Source organism: Amblyomma americanum, chromosome 1 (genome assembly GCF_052857255.1).
Source record: "Amblyomma americanum isolate KBUSLIRL-KWMA chromosome 1, ASM5285725v1, whole genome shotgun sequence".
Lineage (NCBI taxonomy): Eukaryota > Metazoa > Arthropoda > Arachnida > Ixodida > Ixodidae > Amblyomma > Amblyomma americanum.
Genome location: NC_135497.1, coordinates 16,125,454 through 16,153,344, shown reverse-complemented (window position 1 = coordinate 16,153,344; position 27,891 = coordinate 16,125,454). Strand labels below are relative to the sequence as shown.

General features: G+C 46.6%; 1 protein-coding gene across 1 annotated transcript in view; it reads left to right on the top strand.

Annotated features, from left to right (window-relative positions):
* The window catches only part of sli (slit guidance ligand), a 408,240-nt gene that overhangs the window by 218,722 nt on the left and 161,627 nt on the right, over nucleotides 1-27,891 (top strand). The window contains exons 14-15 of the mRNA XM_077643187.1: nucleotides 6,846-6,917; nucleotides 8,486-8,649. Of these exons, the coding sequence (XP_077499313.1) occupies nucleotides 6,846-6,917; nucleotides 8,486-8,649 (236 nt within the window). The remainder of the gene's footprint in view (nucleotides 1-6,845; nucleotides 6,918-8,485; nucleotides 8,650-27,891) is intronic.

The following is a 27,891-nucleotide window of genomic DNA, read 5'->3' as shown; positions in this document are numbered from 1 at the left end:
CGCGCTGCTTGGAGCTCAAGTGGCCACGCTCCTGCCTCGGCCAACGTTGCGGCGCACTGCGAGTGTTTGGGCAGGCCTAGGCACACGCGCAGGGACTTGCGGTGCTGAAGCTCGAGTTTCTTTCAGCACGGCTTGCGCACCGTGACGAGCGGCAGCGCATAGAACTGCTAGGCCTGAGGTTGCGGAATTGAGATTCCATGCGCATGAACAGCGCCACTTCTCTCTGCTTTGCGCATCGTGTTTCAGAGGCCGCACTTCGATGTTTCGAGAAATATTTCCGACATAAGCAGTGCCAATGGGGCTGATGAAATTTATTTTTCGTGATGAAAAATTTTGGCATAATCGGTATTCTTAGATATTCTAGTTCGGCTTTGCCATGGTTTATCCTAACGCCAGCATCAAGGTGTAGTACATTCATTAACAGCTGCAGAAATTTCATGCTTCCTGAATGGGAAGTTGTGTCATGTCGGTTCCAAGCGACGCACACTCGCCTGGCGATATGCTTTTTCGTAAGAAATGAGCATTTACGAACATGGAACGGAAAAATATGGCATAAATCATCAGCGTGACTGCCTGTCCACTGCAGGCCTCTCCCATATCACTACAGTTAACCATGTTCTATGCCAGCTGCGGCCACCTTATCCCCACAAACTTCTTTATCTCATCCGCCCACCTAACCTTCTGCGCCCTCCACAATCCCCCTGCTACGTTTACCTTCTCTTTGAATCTAGTCTGTTACCCTTAAGGACCAGCGGTTATCTTGCCGTCGCATCACATGCCCTGCCCAAGCCCATTTCTTCCTCTTTATCTCGACTAGGATGTCACTAACCCTCGCTTGTCCCTGACCCACTCTGCCGTTTTCCTGTCTCAGAACGCTGCGCTTATTATTTTCTTTTCCTTAGAAGGCTGCGTTGCCCTCAATTTAAGTTCAACCCTTTCCTTAGCCTGCATGTTTCTGCCCCATAGGTGAATACCGGGGAGATACAGCTGTTGTACACTTTTCTCTTGAGCGATATTGGTTAACTGCCATTCATGATCTGAGAGAACCTGCCAAGTGAGCCATTCTTATGTGGCAGTTCTTTCGCTCTTCTCTATGGGGGTGTAACGTAGAAAGCTTCTCAGGCTATGAGGGACGCCGTAGTGAAGGGCTCCGGAAATTTCGACTACCTGAGGTTCTTTAACGTGCGCTCACATCGCACAGTATTCACTCTTGTGATCCGCACCCGCGGTCACTGCCTGCCCTGAAATGAAGGGCATCAAATGGCTACCACTGTATGACAGCATTTTTAAAACCGCCGGGAAAAATTTGTGTAACCTGGGTTAATAGACAGTCCTAGTGTAGCCAGATCTGTATGGAAAATACGGTAATGCGTTGCCGTTGCTACCGTTACCAGGCTTCCCTAGACGTATTTTCCGTAAGGTAGCAGTTGCCGTTGTTACCGTGTTTACCGTACGGTGGGGATAAAGCTCTATATAGACCTACCAGGGTAAAAAAAAAATTGCGGGACACTTCAAACTCCGTCTTTTACGGTATGACGAGACAGTACACAGTAGAGAGTTATAGCGTATCGTTACTGTGTTTTCGTTACCGTTTACCGTGTTACCGGACGCCGGACTTTCCGGTTAGCGCGGCACACGCCAGAAGACGTTTTAGCGCACCGTCTCTCCCGTAACAAGTTACCGTAAGGCTAAAACGATGGATGGATGGATGGATGGATACGGCTGAACCCTTTACATCGGGCGGTGGCTCAAGCCACCTAGCCATGTCTGATGATGATGATGACGACTGATGATGATGGCGCCATCTAGTGGCAGTAATTTAGAGTGCGCCAACTCGGGGCCGGAGAAGGCTTTTATTTTCTGCAATTACTGATGAATATAGTAAGAGAATTACCAGTCTTTTTTTCGAGGAAAAAATCATGAAAATATAAAAAAATGTTAAATCGGGCACAAAACTGAAAAGCTGCAGTGTAGTTGCTTTTTGGCTATGTACACGACATATAGTTAGGCTTAACTGATCAAAAATTGGCAAATAATCTCAAAAACATGGCCTAGTTGTTACTCAAACCTCAACATATGAGTGAGAGTTTGCAAATTTAAAGCGAATGCCTTCATTTATAGCGAGAAATGGCACCGAAGAACGCGGTGGCGGTCCGAAGCGGCCATGCAGTGCGCCGCCATGTTTTTTTACGAGCCAACGCTAACTCCCTGGAACGCTAAAAGAGATTCCGTAAAGTGCTAGCGGACCGGTAAGTGGCGGCGCATGCGCAGATGTCGCTAGTCGGGCCTGATAAACGGTAACGTAAACACGGTAACGATATGCTATAACTCTAGTTATAGCATATCCTTACCGTGTTTACGTTACCGTGTTACCGGACGCCGGACTTTCCGGTTGGTGCTGCGCGCGCCAGAAGACGTTCTAGCGTACCGTCTCTCTCCTAACATGATACCGTAAGGCTAAAACGAGTGATGATGATGGCAGATGCGCCAGCTTTTATTGCAAACAAAAATACGAATGTATTGCAAGCATTTCTATGAAGGGAAATACTACATGCACTTTAGTAATTTTTTCCTTTCCATATACTTCAGCTAACAGACGACTCAGGGGCTTTTCAAATGCGCCCGTGAAGCTAGGCACCTTGCCTGCCCTGGCCAGTGGATAATTTTACTACGCAGAAATCAGTAAGCTTGTGTTCGCAGCGCTCGTTGCGTTGCGAGCGCTGCAAAAAGCGCAACTACGGCACCTTCTGTTTGCTGAGCCGCATTGTCGCTTCTTTAGATAGATGGATGGATGGATGGACGGACTGACGGACGGACGGATGGATAAGGCCGAACCCTTTAAATCGGGCGGTGGTTCAAGCCACCTATCCATGACTTGTAAAATTTACTCTTGTCTTGATTTTAGCCACCAACCGCGTAACCTTCGCTTGGTTACGTCTACACACTAAACACAAATCAACCCAGATGGGTGTTTTTGGCTTGTCCTCTAGCGTCCTCCCAAATTGAGGTTCGATATACTCCGTTAGACTTGGGGTAGATTTCAACACCAAAAAATACGGAGGACTTACGGTTGGCGAAGGGAGCGGATTGGGTGTAGATTTTTACACCAAAAAATACGAAGCACTTGAGGTTGACAATGAGAGTATATTTGGCGTAGATTTTTACACCAAAAAATACGAAGCACTTCCGGTCAGTAATGGGAGGTTTCAACCGCGGCGATACGCTGAGCGGTGGCGGCGGTGTCGTGTGTATGCAGGCGCCAATATTTCGCAACGCCGGCATCTAGGAGGAGGAGGTGATGACAGCGCTCCGTTTTTCTATATTGCATTTTTGCTCTTTCTTACAAGGCTACTAGAACTGCTAACTGTATAGGCGGAACGGTGCTAGTTCGTTAATCACAATAATCAGGTTCGAATGCGCTTTGTAATCATGAACAAAGCCTAATCGAACTTCAATGTTGAGATATAACAACCAGACCCGTTCCGTCCATGCCGTTACGAAGTAGTACTGTAAGGAACAGGGCAAGAACGCTGGATACAAAGTGCATCGGACCGCTGTCTTCACCTCCTCCTGGATGCCTGCGTTGCACGATCGTGGCGCCATGCTACACACGACGTCGCAGTCACGTCGCAGCGTACTGCCGTACATCGCGGATACAAAACGAGACCAGCGGCGGCGGCAAGGAAACGTCTTTAATCTGACTCCGCTGTGTATACGGCACTTCTGTAAAAAATACACAAACCATGGCTCTGGCTCTAGCCGAAAGTATCTTGGCGGGGTGGTTCGCATTGGGCAAGAAAAGCAGAGTTTGGGAGACGACAGGCAATGAAACTGAAAACAAGACCGTGGTAACGGATCTACGTGCCAAATTCCTGCAACACATTTTTCTTCTCGTAAAAGTATACCATCTCTTCACTGTGGTCCAAAAACCGAATCCCTGAAGTTAAAGAACCTGTATGGTGCACAAGCCACTTGCGGGCAGCTCCACATTGGACAAATAATGTTTGCCATCTCTCTGCCTTTAGTTTTTAAAAGGAATGAATTTGTATATTGTATCCTTAAAAATCCCTTCATTACTGTCACTTATTTTTGCAGTCCATAATGGACCTTCTTAAAGAAAATTTTGAATTCCGTGCTCCACTCGCGTATTGAAAATATTTTTCGAGCACTATTTTCATCCAGTCTATTAGTCCTCAAAGTCGATAAAACCGGGATTCGCCGTAAGGATTACACAAAAATATTGCATATAGCTTGTGCTCCGTGGTTTTATTTTCGAACAAAAATATAGTTCTTGGATTTTACCTTCATAGTGCAAGGCAGCTGTGTAAGTTTGTTAGACATTTTTTTTTCCGAGACTGCAGTTTTAAGCACTTTACAGAACATTGTTACTAGCACGTCCTCAAAACACTGTTCGCAATTTAACTTGTGCATGCGACTTACTCATTCCATTGGATGTTAGAAAATACTGGATTACACAGACCACCGCTACAAATAGCACTGGATTATCACAAATGTCAGTTACTAACCTACACACATATCTGAAATATTAACACCAGCAGCATTAAAAGGCTGCTTAACATGTCAAGCTTATTCAATTGAAAAGAAATTGAAGAGCCTGGGTAAAGTAAAGGTCACAAAGACCTGTAGATTACAATTTTTTTTTTTTAAATGGCGGACAATAAACAACATTTTAAACCATAATTTTTGGACAGATATTAGAGATAGGGGACTAACTTGAAATCAGCACCTAAAAGTTATCAAAACGATACAATAGCAAATCTTGAAAAACAATGCAGAGTTGACTTGAAAACTTCTTCGCTACACTTCAGGCTAACTGGTGCTGTCAGATAAGATTAGCTAAAAAAATTATTATGCACCAGACAATTCCCATTGGCTAATTCCAAGTGGCTAACTTCAAGATGCAGATTACAAACTACAGTAAAAGAAATACTAAACAGACATCCTAAAGCAGCCCACTAAATCTACAGTAAAATATCATAGGTATCCAACCTCTAATGTTTGTGTTTGTTCTTGAGAAACACATAGGATGAACATAACCTTAGAAAACGTATACAGTACATTCAATTTAACACACAATCACATAAAAAGAACCCAAAACAAAACTTTAGACTCAATATATGGAGGCCTATGCTCTAGAGAAAGTTTATGTTTCCCGAAAGATATGTTAGCCACCCATTTGAAGGAGCCTGTCGCAAATAAAATGCAGCACTCATAACTTATATGGAGGGGCATGTGTGTTGGGTGAACAAACCTAGGTCCAAAAAGCAGATTTGGAACTTTTCGTCGGGACAATCCAAGTTGGTTAAGATTAGTATCGCTCTCTGGTGTTTGCGCTCCGCACTTGTGAAGTCCTGTGTGCATTGCATCCCAGAAGGTGTGTTCTTTCAAGTACAAAGGCTTGCAGCGGCAAGGTTTCCAGACTCGGTTATTTCAAGGGCGTGTGAGACGCTCCTTTCCACGGTAAAGGCTGATCGTTCGAGTAACGCTAAGGGCGGTAAGGAGGGAGAGCAAAGGAAAAAGAAGAAAACTTGCAATTCCTTATGTCCACCGCATGTCGCACAACCTTAGGAATGTGGGGAGGAGGTTTGAAGTAGGCGTCGTGTGCACAGCACCATTCAAAGTGACACGTCTTTGTACCATGTCAAAAATTAAAGCAGAACGGCTACGTAATGTCAGCCCGTTCGTGTGCGCAGTGCGTCACCGCTCTCCGTTCTTGAATTGTGTTTGCGGCGACGTGCATGAGGTACCGCTTTCCTGCAAAAAAGTGTATGTTGGCCAAACGGGGCGCTGCCTGAACGTTCGGCTCATGGAACATAACCTTTTTTCAGACACCGTTCGTTCAAGCATCGCTGAAAGTTGTGTAGAATGCACCAAGAAGAATAAAAAAACGTGCAAAGTTGTTTTCAAAGATACCATTGTGTTGTGCCGGCATCGCGATCAGGATTATAGAGGCGTATTTTATCAGGGAGAAAAAAGGTGCCCGTGTTAGCACTGCTTCCATCACGTTGTATGAAAAAGAGAGGATTTTTTAGACGCCTCATGATGTGTCGCCTGTTGATCTGTGGCGCAAGTGTACTTCGGTTTGTCTTTTATTGCACGTTGGAGTTGATATTGCCCTTTATGCTATCTATGCACTGCGTGCCTTTCGCACCTACGCCAGTTATCTGTGTGTATATATTGCGTTCCTTCACAATAAAATTTAGTTGCGAGACAGCGCTTGTTTTGTCCCCCTTCCAGTGCCCTCCGTCCGTCCGCGCTGAATTTTCCGCCAAAATCAAGAAAGGAAGGCTGAGTTTCAAGGCATACATTCTTTCTCCCCCTTCAGATATGAGAGGCGATAAAGTTTACGCACGCTGGGCTATCCTCTGTGTTGCATCGTCCTGAGCTGCATTTATCCGCCTCCCGATGCCGTCTGTTAAGAGCTCTTTTCTGTCCCGGACTGGGTACCATCTTTCCGGTGGCTCACGTCCGATTGCTGACGTGACGTCATGTGGGCGAATCCTTGCTGCTGTTGTGCGCATTTCTTCGGAGTATCGCTTGTTTCGGCGGTAAGCCACGCAACGGGACGTCTGTTGGCTGTGGTCAGTGTGTGGATATTGTTGGCTGTGGTCCGTTGTCATAGACCGAGATGTACCGAGTTCTCAGATTTTTTTTCGGAAAAGGGCAGATACTTTGTGCATCCACTCGGAAACTTTGTTGAACTTTTAATGGCTGCACACGGTGGTAATGCCTGTCACTGACTTGCTTTCGAGTGCCTACTGTTGTCACTGACACTGCATAAACAGTGGAGGGTGACTAATCAAGCTTATATTTTAATGTTTCAGGTCTCTTTACGACAACAGCATCCAGTCGCTGGCCAATGGATCATTCGCTCCCCTGAATAACATTCAAACGCTGTAAGTTCCTTAACCTTGTGCCTTTCCACCCCGTTTTATATTTTGCACCATGGAGCAGAAACGTGGAGGCCAACGAAACTGGTTCAGGTTAAGTTAAAGACAACGCAGCGAGCCATGGAAAGAAAAATGATAAGTGTAATGTTAAGAGACCGGAAGCGGGCAGAGCGGGTGAGGGAACAAACGCACGTTAATGACATGCTAGTCGAAATCAAGAGGAAGAAATGGGCTTGGACAGGGCATGTAATGTGAAGGCAAGATAACGGCTGGTCCTTAAAGGACTATTGACACCAAATTTTTCCTTGCGTGCTTCCTTCTTTCAAACGACCCTCTAGACATTGGTATGCACAGAGCACACTGTGGTATTCGCCTATGACCGCTAAATAATTTATACTTGAATTTCTTTTTGACGCAGTTTCGGTTTCATCAATCGTACGATGGCTGTGATGCGTAGTTGATGTCTAGGTCACGTGAGACACAAAAAAAAACAGCAATATAACGGTGGATACGTTGTTTAATGTAATTCTAGCTATTGAAGCAGGCTGGTCTAAATGATGTAGTGAGTTAAAACTACGTACCAGCTTCGATATTGAATTTTTTCGTGCGTAACGTCATCCAAACATCAACTACACGTCGCAGTTATCGTTTGGTTGATGAAACCGAAATATGGTGTCAGATGAAATTCAGTTATATATTATTTTGCTGTTACAGACGAAAACTACGCGGCTGCCCACGTATTCTAACCTCTAACGCATCGTTTGAAATCAGAAAACACGCTAGAAAATTAGGTATCTATAGTCCTTTAAAAGTAACACATTAGATTCAAATCGAAGGGAAGCGTAGCAGGGGCAGCAAAAAATTATTTGAGCGGATCAGATTAAGAAATTTGCGGGGATAGGGTTTCCACAGCTGACACAGCACATGATTGATTGGAGAGATATGGGAGAGGCCTTTGTCCAGTAGTGGGCGTAGTCAGGCTGGTGATGATGCTGACACAATCGTAAGTCAGGCACAGCTACAGAGGCGCCTAGCGCTGGCGATTTATAACTGTGAGGCGGTTAACGTCGGAGCTCTTTTTTCTCACGTGTGGGGGAGAAAAAAGGCCGTCAGTTGTTGACTTTGCGTTGCCTTAGTTTTTATTTCCCTTTACACGGTGGTAACAAGAGGGCATAAGCAGTGTGTTAGGGTCACTGGGGAATCTTGTCCGTGTAGGCTTTTTCCCTGAATTTCACATACACTACCGGGCTTAATTCGAGCGTGAACGTACATTAATCGTTGAGTGTGCAGCGAGACATCGATGTGCACAAAGTGCATTTTGCTGGACTGTTTACATACAGTTATCAATCCCTCTGGTTGTCCGTTGCAGCTGAAAGCGTGTGTTCACATGTGGCGTTTGCACTTCCTTCCTGTCCTGTAGTATCGTGGGTTACAAAAGGATATGGGACGCGCGAAAAGGGACTTGAGGTGTGAGGCCCACGTCATTGCAGTATTCTGCATCGTGCCGACTGTGAGCTCTATGCAAGTGTGGTCTGCTTGTCGCCTACAGTGGACGTGCCTCGCACACTTTTCAGGCACTTGGCGCGGAACCCGTTCATCTGCGACTGCAACCTGCGCTGGCTGGCGCTGTATCTGCACCAGCACCCAGTGGAGACTAGTGGCGCGCGCTGCGAGGGGCCCAAGCGTATGCACCGGCGGCGCCTCTCCATCCTGGGTGACGCCAAGTTCAAGTGCAAAGGTTTAGCGGCCACTCGTTCTGCTTCGCCTGTGCCGTTTCATGTTGCGCTAAATTGGCTGCAAATGGAGAACGAGTCTTTAGGCTTCACGAGTTGGCTGCTAGAGTGGGCTTTAGGTCTTCATTTGAGTGACGCACCGTGTAGTTTACAGCATGTCTGAGATCAATATATGCGCAATATGAAGTCAAATTCCAGTCAGTGACAGTGTTCAAGAGTACACAAACTGGTCGCTTGTGTACTGTATTATGGCTGTATTATTAGAAAATGACACAGCGTTTATTATAGTTCAGCTCGTCGTCGCTGACCTGATTCATTCTGCAAGCAGTGCACTAGACCTCCTACTCAGCTAAAGATGGCAACATGGAAATGGTGTAATACTTACACCGGGTGTTTCGAAAAGTTTTTTTTTGTTAAATGCTTTTCAAGTAGGTTTTTTGTAGTAGAAATAGGATTCGGATTAAGGATGTTAGCGGTAGCGGAGAAAAGCGAGGCGCCTTCATTAGTCAGCTGCTCATGTGCGGTCTACCTTTTTAGCTGTAAAAATTAGGCCCCACATTGTGATGGGAGATTTTTAGCTGGCCGTCAGTAATATACCCAAACGGCACCAAACTGTGGCTCTCCATGGACGCCATGCTGTAGCGCACGGCTTTCGGTGGCGTCTGTCCAGCCCACACTGGAGGGCGATCGGCGAAAAAGAGATGGTGGGGGGACGAAGGGTCTTCATGCATCCTAAATTTGCGCTGTGCCTCCCAGGCCCGAACTGCTGCACTACTATCCTCCCAGCACAGAGTGCGATGTACAGGAACACCTCACCAGACGCCGCGCACAGCGCGCAACCACCACGTTTCGAATGTACTGGCACTGGTATTTCTCGATCCACAGCTATTTCACAGATGCTGACCAATGTACCTGCTGGCTATAAATGATAATTCTGCTCATGACCAGTGTTTGGGCTCTATTTCGTGCGCCAGCGTGTGGAAAGGAAAGAGAGGGAGTCAACTGCAAATCGCATTTTGGGCACCAGTGATGCAGGAACAATATTCGTAACAAGCGGATAATGAAAGTCATGTGGATAAAGCCGCAACTGCTCATAATCCTCCTGATCTTGCTTGATTGGAATACCGGCAAACGCAGACCGTCGCATGCACTGCACCCTAGGATTAAGCTGCTAAAAGACGCTTGAGAAATTAAAAATGATCCAAAGCCAGTAGTGGCTTAGCATCGTCATTAACTGGATGCCTCGGACGCCGCCTTTGGTGCCACTGCTGGCTGGCGTGGTTTGCGTCGCTGGGTGCAGCGCAGCCTCCATGTGGAGAGCCTTTTTCGGTAAAGGTGGGTTCAGACGAGCGGACCGGATCGCGAGTGGTCCGTGCGCGTCAGCCCTGTCCGCGTGCCACGTGACGTGAACACTGCTCCGAGGGACCTTGAGCGGGCGGCTTGTTTTCCGGGCCCGGACCGCAGACCGGATGGAAAACGCGACCGCCTAAAAACCGGCTGTGAGAACCTTCGGCCACATTTTCAAAGCCGTTTTTTTTTCTTGTTCCGTCGCCTCTGTCGAGCCCCGCAGCTGACGGAGGGGGCTGTTTTTGGACCGGTTTTTCCCGCAAATCGGGCGGCCGGGGCCGCTGGGTTAAGGTGGCTATATTGGAAAGGTGTGAAAACCGGCCGGGGAAACATGGCCCCGCAGCGCGCCGATGCCGTGTGGTGGCGCTGATGGCAGAGGCGCGGTAAGGCGCGCAGCCGAAATGAGCGCATCGCGTAGGCTAAATTTAACCACTGAAGCGAAAATGAGCCCGTTTCGCTTATCGCGCGTTTTCTGCTAGTGTCAAAGAATGGATCTTTATCATAAAATGGTGTTTCGTCAACTCGCATCATTATTCCTGTGAAATATGCTGCTTCACAAGCCCAGTTTACATTGCATAGCTGGACTGAACCACGTTTTGTGCGTGCACATTTCGAGATGATGCCCAGGATGTGGGCGACGCTGTTAATGCCGTAGTGGAAGGTTTCGGAATAATTTAAACGACCTGGGTTTCAACGTGCACTGACTCTCTGCGTTGTGCCGCCACCGAAACGCAGCCACTACACATACGTACGGCGAGAAGAGCAGGTTGTAATGCGTGCCGTAGGACCTCAAAACTGCAGTCACATTGGCTGAAGGCGAAAATGAAAGACCGCCACGATGGCTCAGTGGTTAGAGTGCTCGACTACTGATCCAGAGTTCCCGGGTTTGAACCCGACCACAGCGGCTGTGCGATGTCAGTGCACGTTAAACATCCCCAGGTGGTCGAAATTATTCCGGAGCCCTCCACTACGGCACCACTTCCTTTCTTCTTTCAGTCCCTCCTTTATCCCTTCCCTTATGGCGCCCTTCAGGTGTCCAACGATATACGAGACAGATACTGCGCCATTTCCTTTAAAAAAAACAATTACTATATTATTCCTAAGGGAAGAAATTATAAAGGAGGGACTAAGAGAAGGAAGAGGTGCCGTAGTGGAGGGCTCCGGAATAATTTCGACCACCTGGGGACCTTTAACGTGCACTGACATCGCACAGCACATGGGCGCCTTAGCGTTTCGCCTCCATCGAAACGCGGCCGCCGCGGTCGGGTTCGAACCCGCGGGTACTCCGGATCAGTAGCCGAGTGCACTAACCACCGCGGCGGGTAGGATGACGGCGCCCCAAAGCACGAACCGGGCGCCCCAACGCACAAACCTGTTTAATTACAAGTGAGGGGGAAAATTTTTCAGAATTTGATCTTCAACACACAAAGCTTCAGTGTTTTCCGTTTCTTCTCACTATCCTGATTTATACCCTTAAGGAAAAAAAATCGTTGTGAGGCAATAAAAACGTACAACTGATGCTGTCAGCGCAACTAATTTTTGTCACATATCACTAATTGAGTGTAGAATACCTCTTCCGCAGCTTCGACATGCAAGCGCGTTCGGCTAATCGCATGTGCAAGTTCGTTTTCAACGACGGTGACGACTGTAAAATGATATTGACGGCCTTGTCGGCACTTGGGGTCGTTCGAGACCACTTGGCAAACATTCCCTGGCAGGCAGGGGCAAGGAAGTTTTTTTTTTTTTTTACTGTTTCCCGTGCCACACCCAGGCGCAAAGCACCAATGCTCCGTCTTCTTTTTTGTTGTTGAAGGCATCTCGCTCTCGCATGAGAAAACGCTGCTACAGACTCTCCAATAAAGGCGACGAAACGAACTAACTGCTACGGGGTGCGCAAGGCCGACGCGGCTGAGCTTACCGCGCCGCTAGGAGCAGCGCCACATTCCCCCTAGCGGCATCGGTGCGCAGAGGGGTCACGCTCGGCCGACGGAAGGCGCCGCGCTCTTCACACCTTCCCAATCTAGCCACCTTAGCTGGGTTCTGCTCTACGTTTCCTTCGAGCGGCGGCGACGGAGCCCCACCCCACAAAAACGCGCCAGTCATAGCGCGAGCCCGCCTCACGTGACCCACGGCTTGCTTGCTGCGAGCGAGAGATGGCGCTGGCGAGCGTCGCGGCGTAATGCCGCTTGATAATATGAGTTCCACCAACCATTGAACTTTGCCGCCGCCGCGCGACCTCCTTTCCTTCTCCTCGCCCCTTCCCTGAGGGTCGGCTTTTCGCCCGTTTTCCTGCGCGACGATTGGTCTCCCTGCCGTTGCCCTTGGAAACGCGGGGCTCCATCGTTTTGCTTGTGTTTTTCTTTTTCTGTCGCGCCGTTTTTCTCCTATGCTTGGCGAGCGAATAATACGCGCTGTGCTTTTATTGCAACGTGCAAGCGCTATACCGTGCTGTTGCGCGTGCAGCAAGCGGCCTGAAGATGGTTATGTGGTATTCATGATACCATATATATTCACGTTAGGGGATTAACCACGACGTCATAACAAATGGTTGACGCCGTTGTTTGCTGCTTCGTTTTTAGGTTATTTTGCATGCGAGGCCAGAACGGAACGAATCTCCAAAGCATCCGCACATTGCATCTTCTCTGCAAATAGCGACAGGGCTCAAAACGTGCTAGTTCTTGCACCTGCTGCGTCGTCTTTATAACAACAAATTTGCAATTTTTAACAGAGTTGATTTTAGCGTTAGATCCCCTTGTCCGTCAACTTTCGGTTGCATGAAACTGCTGTATACATGTACAAAGGGACGTTGATTTGAGCTATGAAATACACCACTGTTGTATTTCCTTGAGCATGTTTTTTCTCAACTGTCGTCTATACTGCATAGCACATTTCTGCACTAGCGTAGATGCTGAATATTATGTGATTCTGCCGTCTGTTACGTGTATCTTGTCAATCAACGTTCTTGTGCGTGCCCGAAAATAAATCATCATGTTAATCATGCTCTCATTTTCTTTAATGATACATTTTTTGTGATGCCTCATCAACATACCAGCTTTATATCCTCCGCTACTTAGTGAAACGAAATTTCGGTGTCAAGTATAATATTGCATTACCGAGAGGCGTTTATCTTTCCTAGATACCTAGAATGCATTCTCTCATAGTTGTACCGAGTATATTCTTAAGCTTCCTTGGCACCAGTGCCTAATATTGTTCTATGAATTGCGGTCGATGAATGGTTGACCGCGTTCCTTGATCGTATTGAAAGTGCGCAAGTGTTTTGTTCAGTGAACACACTAGAATGCAAAAGCCACTTTCACACTGATGAGACAAAGGTATGAACGGAAGATGCACTCATGACTAATTTGTTCTAAGCAGGTGCGCGCTAAATAAGACCTACTGCACGCAAGTGTGCACAAGCAAAGGAAAACATTTCGAAGCAGTTCGTGTTAAGCCTAGTCAGAGTGTTATCTCTGTTGTGAGGTTTTTCTTTTAGTTTGGCTAGCTAGCATAATGCGTTTACACTTGTCGTCACTTTTCCATCTATAGTGCGAAGTTTGTATTTAACTGCAGTTAAATAATTAGCGCTAATTAATTCGGGTCGATAGCTAGCACAGTTCATTTGCACTGAATCTAAGCTTTCGAAAGGTATATGACTCGATGCTATAATGCAAAGGGTGGTTTTGTTTGAATTTGGCTCATTAATGCTAATTAATAGGGATCGCTAATTCAGAGAATTTGCATTCATCCTAAGCTTTTCAACGGTATATGACTTGATCGTCTAGCTCAATGTTTGGTTTTATACAAAATTAATTAATTACGCAAATTAATGCGGATCGCTAACTAGCACAGTGTCATTACATTGACCTAAACATTCCAACGGTATATGACTCGATGCTGCAGCGCGAATTTGGATTTTAATTGCAATTTACTAAATACCAATTAATTTAACCCCAATAATTGGTCAAAATAAGTGTAGAATTAACTAATGATCCAAACTGACGGTTGGTCACGGGACATATACTATTCTTAGACAGATAGCTTGACAGTAGCGTTATAGACTAAGTCCCGCTTCGACCTTCTATGATCTTGAAGTTCAAAGCACCTCCCTGGGTCGTTTTCCGAAGTTTTACCGCGGTGACAGAGTTCACGCCCTAAAACAACAAACAGACAAAGTCAGAGGCAGTACTAGGTCAGGTACACGAAGTAAAACACCTTATCATGTGACTTAAAAAGTGTCTGCAGTACAGAACTCGCCTGAAAGCTTTGTTTACATCAGTATTCCCCATTCAAACAGTACTAAGAAGAAACCGATCTCTTCATGAACGTTACTTTGTTCATTCTCAATGCTTTTCTCGCAATTTTTCAAATATTTTGCGCACTCCTGGAGCGCAGACCTGGCCCAAAAACACGCGCTTCACTCGCTGCTGCTGCCGGCCGGCGGGCGCCAAGGGGAAAAAGCGTGTCGTGCGCAGAGCCCGCAGCCGCCGCGCTAAGAGAATCGAGGAGGAAAGCGCGGCGCGGAGTGTCGCTACTTTCAAATTACCAAGGGGCTTTATCGCTGAGCCGGCGAGAGCAGCGATGCGCGGGTGCTTGGGTGCGCGGGCGCAAAAAAAAAAATGAAGCCCCCTCCCCCCATTTTTTTTTCTCCGTCGGGAGATGCACGCGTCTTGCGCCCCAAAAATTGCCTGGTGCCAAGGAACAGAGAGCGGAGGACAGTTTTATTTCATAATATAATATACCAGGTGTTCCAGCTAAACGAGTTTCCGACTTAGCATTCTGTTTGCACTGGGCGTGTGATATACGATTAGTGAATTTTTAGCTGGGACGCTAAAGTAACATCACTGTTATACATTTGGATTTCGCGCGCTATATTTTATAGCTTGAAGAATAAATTGCTCGGACGGTGCCTTGTTGCGAACAAGAAGTTATTATTTAAAAAGCTAGCTAGTCACTCTAAACTAATTAATCGATTGTGCAGTGCGAAGAAGAAAGTTAGGCAGGGTTTAACCATGATTATACCAGAGGTCGAGCGAAAGCATTTTGGCAATGGCCCGGACCAGATTTGGAGGCCGTCATCGTGTTGGACACGCTCATTTATGGTTGGACGCTCAGTTATGGTTAGCCCAAATCGGCCGAGGTCAAATTTCTAGGGTGGCCCGGGCCAAATTTAGAGACTACCATCGTATCGAGCACATTGAAATTATCCTGAAAATTGATTTTGGTCCTAATCAATGAAGGTCAAATTTCGGGGGTGGGATGGGCTGAAACATTTCGGAAACAACCCATGTCTAATTTGGAGACGCCATCGCATTGTCTATAGTCAAAGTGCTCGTCATCTGACTTAGAGCTGTTGCTATGAAATCGCCAAGTGCGAAGGTCACTTCAACATCATATGCGCACACCGGACTGAAACTCAAGTTCAGCCTTGAATAGAGAGTCATCACTAGGCCACACTACCCTCTAAAATTTGCATGTGTATTTCGAAAACCCCCACTTTCACACACACAAAAAAACAGTATGACTGGTTCAAAATCTTTGGGAATGCACGCACGCCGCACATTTCCACGCTCGCTGAATTACTCTTATTCTTCTATGAAATGCACTTATAAACTATCTGATTACCGTCCTTATCACCTGATGCCTGCACATGCTGCGCATCCGCACACTTCTCGCCCGTCGAGTACGCCTTGCATTTTGTTGTCTGCGCTTCCGAAGGAGATAAAACAGGAGAAACCCACCCAGCAGCACAAACGGCGAACCGCTATCACGGTGGCGTCATCGTCACATGGAAGGAAATAAGCACACCGCACGACTGCTGGACTATCGTGCTATATATTGCACTGGGAGGACGGCGCTGAAAACGCAGTGTGAATGGCACAACACGGCAGGCGGCTAACAACTGAAGTTTACTCCAAGGACAGAGGAATACAGAAAAAGGGAAGCCGCACTCTTTCACATTTAGCCCAGAAGGGAAAGCCTACTTGTTTACAAACTCTGCTTGCATGCTACTAGAAGCTCGCAAGTCTCAGGCGCTCCAAACCAGGAACAGCTGGTTGGGAGGTTGAAACAATGAACATGTGGCTCATATTCTGAGAAGAGCCATAAGGTAAACGAAAACTAAAACAAAAACACGCCCCGTGGACGATGGCGAACAGAGGGAGTTCGGGACGGTAACGAAGTGGGGGACGGAAAGCCTGTTACCAGGTTTAAACCGAAGAGAAGAGGACGGCTGATGAAAAGAGCAACCATGCAGGTGAAGAAGAAAAAAATGGGCAAGAGAGGCGACTGGCCAGACGAGATAAAGAGCAAAAAAACAAACTAAAAGAAAGCAAATCAGACAGTAAAGCGGAGCAAGAAACATAACAGGGAAGAGATGAAAAGGACGGAGTAAAGAAAAAGCGTATCAAAGGAATAACACTGCAAGAAGGCCGCCACCAACCCGCCGAACTGATGACTTTTGCCGCTTCCTGCGATGAAAGCTGCTTTGAAACCCCGTTCACTTGATGCTAGCTTGTAGGGCCTCATTGTTTCAATTAGCCGATGCTGGTAAAATATTCTCCAAACGGTTTTGCTAGCCTAACTCTCGAATGGTAGTACAAAGACCCATCTAGCAAGCCCTGGCAAACCATTCCTGTATTGATAGCAGAGTTCATTATCTCCTACAGATGTTCGATTTCATTCGTATTGGCCAGAATAATTTGACTGCAGTGAGCGCGGCGCTTTAATAGTAGCTTGCTATATTCGTATAAATTTTTTTGGTGATGTACACGTGGTGTTTCGCTGCAAAAACTGTGGAGTTCATCAAGGTTGTTCAGCTAACTTCAAGCTTTGGAACCGCTGGCGAGATCGCATTGTTTTTTTTCTGAGATAAGAGTCAAGCAATGCAAACCGCAAGCAGACGACAGACGACTTTCACTGCTCCTTCGGAGTGTCTTTCGGTTACCGCCGCCGCCACCGTTGTCTTTTTTTCACGCAGGAGAAAAAAAATGGCCGTGGTTTAGCTCTGGTTAACCCCCGTTGAATTGCGAAAGCTTCGTTTCCTCGCCAAGTCGTCAGCGCAGCGCCTCATTCCGACGCTTTCGAGAACTCAAACCGGTCTCTTCCGCAGTTGAAGAGTTACTCCGGGACGTGGCGCGACTTCTAGCCCTGTCTTCGTTACGACGCTTCTCGAGTCGTGCGGTGCGCTCTTCTGGCGTCTCTTGAGCGCGTTCTCCCTCGCTTCGTTCTGTCGTTGTTGCGTCTCTTTCGCGCTCTCCTTAAGGACTACAATACACTGAGGCGAAGCGCATATATATATATATATATATATATATATATATATATATATATATATATATATATATATATATATATATATATATATATATACACCCACCGCGAGGGGACACCTGTCCCTCTGCCCCAGCGGAGCTCATCTGGTGGAGCGAGCAGCGATGGCAGCGGCGTCGACGGCGGCGCCATCTGTTGGAGCGCGGCTGCGGTTTGCTACGCAACGGCGGCTCAAGGTCGGCCACGTCTTACGACATCGGCATACGAATATGGCGCGACGAGCCGAAATGGCTCGCTGGCTGGCGTAGTAAAGATTTCGCTTTAAAATAGAGGAGGTGCTGCTACAATACACTGTGGCGAAGCGGATATATATATATATATATATATATATATATATATATATATATATATATATATATATATATATATATATATATATATACCCCGCGAGGCGACACCTCCTCTTCCTTCACGGAGCCACGGACGGAGCACATATTGGTGGAGCGAGCGGCGACGGCAGCGGCGTCGACGGCGGCGCCATCTGTTGGAGTGCGGCTGCGGTGCTGCTAGGCAACGGCGGCTCAAGGTCGTTCGTCGGCCACGGCACACGGCATACGGCTGAAGTGCGCGACGAGCCGAAATGGCTCGCTCGCTAGCATAGTAAAGCGTTCGCTTTAAAGAAAAACCACTGACGTAGAGTCACATGGGAGAAGCGAGCGCCCGCCCAAATCGGTTTGCCGGTACCGGCACCTCTTTCGGTTCGGACGCCGCGCCGCTCCGTTGCTGCCGCGGTTTCCGCCTCCGTCGCCGCGCCGTGAGGAGACCGGCTATGTATTCAGTCCGGGCGCTTGACGGCGGACCGGGATTGCTTGTTCTTTTTTTAAGGCGATAGCCTTTAACGGCTCATACTCGTGGGGTCAGTCCGTCCGTCCGAGACACTGTCGATAAGAAAAAAATCCTTGTGCACGATGGGATTCGAAACACCATCCTTCCGTTTCGCCGCTGAGCGTGCTAACGACTACACTACTTTCTGCCATTTTTTTAAATTTTATGCTACTTTCTGCCAACGCATATGCAGTTGTTGTCTAGTATGCTGGGGAGTGTTTGCAGAAAGGCGTCAAATCAGCTAGATGCCTCCCAAATGCCCTCCAGTGTCTCCAGCATTTAAGGTTCACAAACAATTGGGTAGTTAACATCTTAACCACACATCAGTAACACAAGCAACAACACCGCGCTAAAGGCTTTCGCCTCACCGCACTTTAGGTAAACAAAGTGCCCCCCTGAATTTTTGGTTCTAGGTCTGTCAACGTTGGCTGGAGTGCTCGTCTGGCTAGCTATCCGAAATGAAGTCGGCTTTGCTCCATGCTGACGCCTTTCATTTTGGTGCGCTTTTCGCCGTATTTGCCGCTCCAGTGCAGCACTGTGTGTTTTCTTTTGTTCATTCCATATTTGCTGCACTGCATTGTTAATGTGTGTTTGAGTGTGTGCGCGTGCATGAGTGCCTGCTTTGCTTTGTCGTTTTTGCTAATATGAGTGAAGTTGTAAAGAAGACGCTAAATCACGAAGCGACCGTCGCGTTTTTAGCGCTCGTTGAGAGCTGCCAACTTATATGGAATATTGAACACGCTGACCACCTCAACGTGGCCCTAAGGAATAGGTTGTGGCAAAATATCGCCACGGAAATGGATGTGCCACATCCCGAGTCGGCCCCTTACACGTTTCAATAAAACTTGTTGCTGGGCGAGCTGGTGACACATACTTGAAAAAATATCTAACAATGTACTTGCGCAAAGAACACAGGACACAACAAAGTAACACATACGACAAGAACAGAGCACAACTTCCAACTAGTTTATGAAGAGCAGGCAACTTGAATATATACCAGTGTTGGCCAACAGAAAGATTGCAAACCAAAAGAAAGATAAGCCACGTGCGCAGTTCATACCAGCATGCCGCTGCCAAGGGTACAACCAGATATCATTTTGTCCAACTGATATGATACTCCAAAGATAACAAGCAAAACATAATACCAAAAAAGAAACTGAAGATTCATGAGGTGGAACAATGAAAGTGGGGAATATGACATATCTTAGCAAAGCAGTGTCAAAAATGCCGAAACAAAAGCAGAGTCAAACATGATAGTGATACCTGTCAACGGGTAAACTATCCTCGTTGCAAAAGTAGTGTCAATAAAGCGAAAGTGAAACGCTAAAAACACTAAGCCACAGAAATAACAGCACCGAGTTTTACCGACGTATAGCAACCTAATGACGAGACCGGTGACAAATGCGTTAGTACTACTTCAGTTGTTCTGCTCGACAAAGAGGTAACATTCTTAGATGGAGATGTGTAAATTCGATGTCCTCTAGGTTCCTTTATGTCGGTAAAACTCGGTGCTGTTATTTCTGTGGCTTAGTGATTTTAGCGTTTCACACTCGCTTTATGACACTGCTTTTGCAACAAGGATAATTTACCAGTTGACAGGTATCACTATCATGTTTGACTCTGCTTTTGTTATGGCATTTTTGACACTGCTTTGATAAGATATGTCATATCCCTGGCTTTCATTGTTCACCTCATGAATCTTCAGTTTCTTTTTTGATATTATGTTCTGCTTGTTATGTTTGGAGTATCGTATCAGTTGGACAGAATGATACCTGGTTGTACCCTTGGCGGCGGCATGCTGGTATGAACTGCGCACGTGGCATATGTTTATTTTGGTTTTGTAATCTTTCTGTTGGCCAACATTGGTATGTATTCAAGTTGCCTGCTCTTAATAAACTAGCTGGAAGTGGCGCTCTGTTCTTGTCGTATGTGTTAATTTGTTGTGTCCTGTGTTCTTTGCGCAAGTACATTCTTTGTTAGAAATGAACCAACTCGTCCAGACAGGAGTGTTAGTTGAAAAAAGATGTAGCGCAAAAGAGACGAGCACGGAAAGGAGCGTTCGTCTTTGTCGTGTCTCCCTCCCGTGCTCGTCTCTTTTGCTCTAGATCTTTTTTTTCAAGCCCGTACATGGTCGGTACGTAATGCTTTTATTTTGTTTTAACTGAAACCTTCGAGCTAAGTGGGCTTTCGAACCTGCCCTTGCGATGCATTTTACTTTGTTACAATTTCCTACGCAGGATTCTTGAAGGCGCTGTTTGGAAATAAGCGCCGGATGTTTCGAAATGGACGTAAAAAATTCAGAGCGCCGAAGAGCGGCCAGGGAGCCGCGCAAACAGCGCAGGCACGATGGGGGAGACAGTACGCACGCACTGTCCGCTGCATTCCTGTGAATGCTCCACGTTCGGACAGACTCGCGGCTGCTTGGTCACGTGTCACGATAACTGCGCATGACGCCCGCGGACCATCCGTGATCCTGTCATCTTGTCTGAACCCACCTAAATGGAAGGTTGACCTGACTTCCAGCGCATGCATTGTTTCCGAGATATGGGGACTGAGCTGCAGCCAAAGTGGCCCCTAATCACTCTAAAATACCCAGAGGAAGCGGTGTTGAAATCGTGCTCATTAAACAATAGCTGTATTCGAATCAGCTGTGGTTCACTGCACCGGTCAGTGGGGCGCTCCACCAACGCCCTTGATTCACAGCGCCCTCTGCACCGCCGTCCGCGATTTATTTGGATGCAGCCGTGGTGCCGCTTTGGTGTGAGAAACCACGGCACCAGCCGCCAAGGAGGGGAAGAAAAGTTGTGCACGTGCAGACGGCTTTCAGCATAGGCATGGGCCTGCCATTGTTAATTTATCCTGAATCATTTTTACTTTTGCCAAGTAATTCTTCTTCCTCTACCATACTGGTGCAGAGGGGGACGGTTGTCAGGTGTCAGGGGAGGAGAGGCGAATCCCCCTAACACCATTTGACAGGTGGACGCTTCACACAGATGCCGATGCCATGCCACCGGCCAGTTATTGCCTTCGTGGCCCTCCTAACGGCATCGCATTAAAAAGAGATTCCAGCCATGTCCTCCGGGTTTCCCAAAAGGCAGGCAGCGCCGCATGCATCATGGTCCGCCTCTTCATACGCTGTGTGCTGCAGCCAAAACTGGCATGACTCTTTTTTGCCGAGTTGGTGACTCACGATGGTAAAAGCAGCGCGTAAAAAGTGCGGCACAAAGAAGGAACACACGACGACACGAACGCTGTCAGCTGTTTATTACTTGCCGTTGCCACGTATAGGAACCGCCAGCATCAAATGGAAAGCAGCAATCAGGCCAACTGATACACAACGTTACAACTGAGCCCTTCGATGGCTGTCATCGGTCTAGGAACACCAGCTCTTTTCCTTATAGGGACAGTGATGCCGCGCTCACATTACCTGCATGTGCAATATTCGTAGCGTCGACAATCTCCCTAACCTGCTTGTCTTTGTGGCGGTAGATAATTTGACTCCGTTCAAACAAGGGCACAGATGGCTTTGAACAGCCCTGTTGCCTAGATTGGGTCACGCATTGACGACAGTGCAGGCTCCCATGACCCTGTTAGCTCTCTTTAACATTGTAGTTATGTTCCTTTAACCTGCTGTTTACACAAACTTGCCCAAGAAACAATGTACTTACAGCCACAAAACAATGGTAGGCGGTAAACAACACACTTATCACAAGTGAAAAATTCTTTCTCAAGGTCAATTTTGCATACTTTTTAGTCTTGGTTAGCGCACGGATTTTTATTTTTGCAGAGCATAGACATTTTCATGGGCACTCGTTTCCCAATCTTCATTAGGTTGTGGGAGGTCTGGTGAATATGAGGAATAATAGCTACTTTCCCGTGATCCCTCTGTCCCCTCATACCTTCCAACCTGTCTGATCGCTGTAATTTTAAATTTTTTAGAGGATGTCTACAGCCACAGATACCGCTAGTTGCCCAGGGTACCCGGAATTAGACAGTCGTCTAACCTGCAATGCTAAGTATCATTGAATCATGTGCTCGCATGAACTTTTTAGCGCATTTATCAGGCACAACTTGATAATGTTTCTCTTTACCAGCTTACAATGCGCTCACACCGCTGGTAGCAGAGATTTTTTTGCACGAGGTTCATACCCTAAACAGATGCGGTTGTTATGAAATATTTCTTCAAGATGTCAAGCGCGTTTTCAGCATGTGTATTGAAATATGCGTTAGCGTTGTCAATAGTCAGCAAAAAATCGTTCAGAAATCTAAAAAAATTCACAATTTTTAAATCTCTTAAGCTTTTTCCAGGATCCTACCATGGTTTGCAAGGAAGAGGTCGATAAAGACAGGGCAATCCATGATATAGTACAAATTTCACACTCTGGCAGGTAAAAGCCTCGTCCCAGGTAGCAAGTGTTGAGCACAAGTGTGTACCCAGCAATTGTAAAAATCCGCTCACACTCACTCTAGAACTGTTCTGAAAGGAAACAGCTCCGAGCACGTCAATAGCTTGCTCAACACACAATAGCAGTTCATCTTGTGGCAAGGAGTAAAGCAGATCTTTGATGTTTATTGAAAAGACCAACACATTTCCGCTTTTCTTCTAGCACAGACAGTCAACGACCTGTGCAGAATTCTTAATAAGATAGGGACCACCAATTTCGAGCAACGGCGATTTCTCTTACAAGAAAAGAGCCAAACATTTCTGACATCTCTTTTTTTGGTGATTATAATGCGAAGCGGCAACTGTTTTTTGTGCGTTTTCGAAGAAAAGAACAAGTCTAAGCAAAGTTTTTGTCTATCTTGAATTTTTTTTTGGCTGGGTTATGGACCCCTAACCTTTTGCATACCTTTCTCTTCTTTGCCTTAGCTTTCTTGAAACAACTTTGGTCCATTTTAAGAAAATTGCAATCGGTAGCTTATCGAGCTTCAACGGCACATTTTGGCCCCAGCTGGAGGACAGGAAGCACGTGCTCAGGAATAAGGGCGCGGCTTTCAACGTGAACGGGTTGTAGGCGCTCACCATCTTCTAGAACGGCTCAAGTGCTCGGAGCTGAGGTAGCAAATACTGCCAAAGTCCTTCCGTCGTCTGGTCAAGTGTTCGGCGGATCATCTGCCCCGTTCATAGAGCCTTCGAAGCGGGTGCTGTCCTCGAGTGCTTGAATGTTCAGTGCAAGAGTGTGGAATTTGTATTGGATCAATATATTGTCCTGTCCTCATCGACATGTTCCCTGCAAGGCATGATATGATCCTGGAAAAAACCTTAAGATGTTCTAAGATGGTGAAAATGTTTAGATTTGTGGACGATTTTTTGAAGACCATTGACAAATTCAATTGAAATTGGTTTCTAGGGAAAGGAAATGGCGCAGTATCTGTCTCACTTCTCGGTGGACACCTGAACCGCGCGGTAAGGAAGGGATAAAGGAGGGACTGAGAGAAGAAAGTAAGAAATAGGTGCCATAGTGGAGGGCTCCGGAATAAGTTTGACCACCTGGAGATCTTTAACGTGCACTGACATCGCACAGCACACGGGCGCCTTTTGCGTTTCGCCTCCATCGAAACGCGGCCGCCCCGGTCGGGTTCCAACCCGGGTACTCCGGACCACAACGGAAACGCAGATTTTTATACGGACGCTGCAAATGTGCTTGGAATCTTTAAACAGCATTTAATCCCGTTAACAGTGACCATTGAGCTTCCTGTCGAGAAGTCTATTCAGTTCTTAGATCGTAGATTCAAATTTAATAACCGCATCAGTTCGGGGTATGAACCTCGTGCAAAAAACCCTGCTACCAGATTTATCAGCGCATTCTAAGCTGGTAAAGAGAAGCATTATCAGGTACTTCTTGACAAATTCGCTAAAAAGTTCATGCGAGCACAACATACAAGAATGCTTAACGCTACAGATTAGACGACAACCTAATTTAGGGTACCCTGGGCCAGTAGCGGTGTCTGTGGCTGAAGGCAAGCACCAAAATATTAAGAAAATACGGCGATCAGTCTGGAAGATATGAGGGGACAGCGGGATCGTCTGAAAGTATCTGTCACACCTTACATTGACCAGACCTCCCACAACCTAAACAAAACTGAGAAACAAGCAGGTGTTGAAGTGGTGTTTTTGGCGCCGATAAAATCATCTGTGTCCTGCAAAAATACAAACCTGTCCGCTAACCAAGACTAAAAAGTATACAAAACTGACCGTTAGAAAGGATTTGTCACTTGTGATGAGTGTGTTGTTTACCGCCTACCGTTGTCTTGTGGCTGTAAGTACATTGGGCAGACAAGCAGATGTGAAAACAAGCAGGTTAAATGAACATAACTACAATATTAATGAGAGCAAACAGGGTCATGGAAGCCTGCACTGTCGTCAATGCGTGACCGAATCTAGGCAACAGGGCTCTTCAAAGCCATCGGTATCTTTGCTTGAACGGAGCCAAATTATGAACCGCCACAAAGACAAGCAGGTTAAGGAGATTCTCGAGGCTATGAATATTGCACATGCAGGTAACGTGACCGCGGTATCATTGACACTATAAGGAAAAGAGCTCGTGTTTCTGGTGGCGAGCTGAGTTGCATCAGTGTGTATCAGTTAACCTGATTGCTGCTTTTCATTTTAAGCTGGCGGTTCTTGTATGTATTTATACGTGGCACCGGCAAGCAATAAACAGCTGATAGTCAGCGCTCGTGTCGTCGTGTGTTCCTTATTTGTGCCGTCTTGTTACGCGCTGGTTTTACCATCACCTCTAGCACAATTCCACCAAAGGATACATGCCGAGTGGGATCGTCTGGGGCATGTCAATTCAGCAGCAATGCGTGTCATTACAGCCATGCACCGAAATACCCCATCCACGCTCTGCAGGCTGTGGCACAATTAAATACGCTTCACGTATTTATTCAGCAGTTTCATAAAACTGACTAGATGACAAGAGGGGAGTCAGCCGGGCCAGTTGGTTCATGACAGAAAGAATTCAAATCGCTACAGACGGGGCAAGGTGAAAAAGGAGACACAACACACCAGCGCTACTAACAACTGAAAGAAGTTTATTGCTACAAGAGCAATATATACCATTTGGCACGCTCACTGCGTAAAAACATGAAAAATAGAAGGTAAAACAGTATCAAGATTCTGTGCATGATCAGTCATCGAGGAATCTAACCTCTTTTCTTTTTAGCGTTAAGGAGGGCACGCTAACGCATGTTATCCCTCTGCAATGAATAAGATAAGCTTCATACATTTCGCGCACACGCTTATGCTGGTATTTTCTCAGAACCGTGCTTTTGTCAATATTAGCCGTGCACTTGCATATTGCCACGTGCACTTGCATATTGCCTCATCATGACAGCCACATGCAGAGCAAGGCTACTCACCTATTCCATCAAAAATGACTACATTCCACCTGAGGTACGCTGCGTGATAGGACCGCTACCTCCTTCTGGAAGATATGGTACCAGGATGTGCCGCTTACTACGATCTGAAGCATGGTACCAGGTAGGCTACTTCAAGGACTGTTTAAAGTTGGCGTGTTTCCGGGAGGCCCCTCCGGGTGGAGGGGAAAAACGCTTTCTTCAGTCCCTTCGCATTCTATCTCAAACATCTGACTTTCTGTGGAGAAAGTTTCTACCAAACCTTCCGAAAAAAACACCCACGTTCCGCTGGGCGCCAAACAGTGCATATTTTTGATTCCACAGAAATACCTGTAGAAGCAGCAAAAGCCTTGAACCTGGGACCAAAGTTTTGTGTGGAACCTCGCCTCGATAAGTTCGAGCTTCTTTCTCTAGTCAGACAATGTGCTGCAAAAGCACACCCAGAAGATGCCGAAAGATGTATCAGCGAAGGCGTAGACACCCTAAAGAATGCCCCTGCGAAGAAGGCTCAGATGAATCTCTCCAAAGTAGCAGCAAGCCTCAAAAAGAAAGACCTTCGGCTCTTGACTTCCGACAAGGAGGGTGGATTTGTAGTTTCGCCTACTGTTACGTTTTGGGAAAAAGCTCAAGCGGCCATCAAGGCAAATTTTCGAAGAATGGACAAGGTTAAGCCGGAAGCTGTGAGGAAAAAGGCAAGAAAGCTTTGTGACGAATGTGGTTTAACCAAGATTGGGCAGGCTATAATAAAGGCTAAGGATGCGAGTTTGAATGCTTTTTTCAAGGTGAAGACCCACAAAGAAGGCTGGCCTTTGAGAACAATCGTGTCGGAACGAGGTAGCTGGCGACTTGTCTTGGGGCGGTTCCTCCAAGACTCCCTCGCCTTGCTAACTATGGACGACCCTTACTTGATAAAAAAGCCAGAGCAGGTCTCAAAGTACCTACAAGAACAGTGCCCAGAAGGAGCAAGCCTCTTCTCGATCGACCTAAAAGACCTGTACTATTCGCTACCCCACGAACGCTTGTTTGAAGTAGTTAAGGAAAGGATTGATGCTGTGGGAGCTGTAAGATTTGAAAATGCCTGCGGAGTAAGCTGCGACAACTTTCTTGAAGTGTTGGGGTTCTATCTCAACTCAACCTTCATATCTTTCCTAGATGGGCTTTACATCCAGAAAGAAGGGGTCTGCATAGGATCGTGCGTAGCGCCGATTCTTAGCGATCTGCTACTCGGCCACTATGACAGAATTTTGGAAAAAGCTCTGGAAAACAGCAGTGTGGTTAGCGTTTTTCGCTATGTGGACGCTTTTTTGGTCATCTACAAAGAATCTGCTGCAAGTTCGCAGAATGATGTAGAGAGGATGTTCAAGACTTTCTCAGAAACGCTAAAAGACTTCACTCTGACGTTGGAATCGCCGACAGAAAGCCAGCTTCAGTTCCTTGATTTGCGACTTTTTATAAACCCAAAGCACATGTGTTGGAGCTATTCTCCACGCTCAAAGAAAGGCCTGCTGCCTTACAGTTCAGCATACTCCAAGCTAGTCAAAAGATCAATCGCCACAAGTGCCTTGAAGAATAGCCTTAACCGGTCATGCAATCATCGTATTGATGAGAGCTTCAAGCGCCAACTGCAAAGACTTCGCATTGCGGGGTTCCCGGATACCGTTCTACGCAATGTGTGTGAAAAGTTGGTGAAAGATTTAACTCGAGCTTGCACAGCTACCCAGAGGCAAGTGGACCAAGCAAGCACTGTGGTGATTCCCTACATGCATGGGATAAGCCATCCTTTGAAAAAGGTCATGGGCCGGGCCAACGTGAAGCTCGTCTTTACTGCCCCCAACAAGTTGGAAAAGCTTTGCAACTTGGTAAACAAGGATCGCCCAGCGTCAAAACTATGCGAAAATAAACATGAAAGGAAGTTCGCTGACTGCAAAAAAGAAGTGTATGAGATACCACTATCATGCGGGTCATCTTACATTGGGCAGACAGGACGCTGCCTAAACGATAGGCTACGGGAGCATAGCAAAGACTTAAAAGATGGCGCCAGGAAAAACTTACCTGACCACGTGGCAGTATGCAAGTGCACGGCTAATATTGACAAAAGCACGGTTCTGAGAAAATACCAGCATCAACGTGTGCGCGAAATGTATGAAGCTTATCTTATTCATTGCAGAGGGATAACCTGCGTTAGCGCGCCCTCCTTAACGCTAAAAAGAAAAGAGGTTAGATTCCTCGATGACTGATCATGCACGAAATCTTGATACTGTTTTACCTTCTATTTTTCATGTTTTTACGCAGTGAGCGTGCCAAAGGGTATATATTGCTCTTGTAGCAATAAATTTCTTTCAGTTGTTAGTAGCGCTGGTGTGTTGTGTCTCCTTTTTCACCTT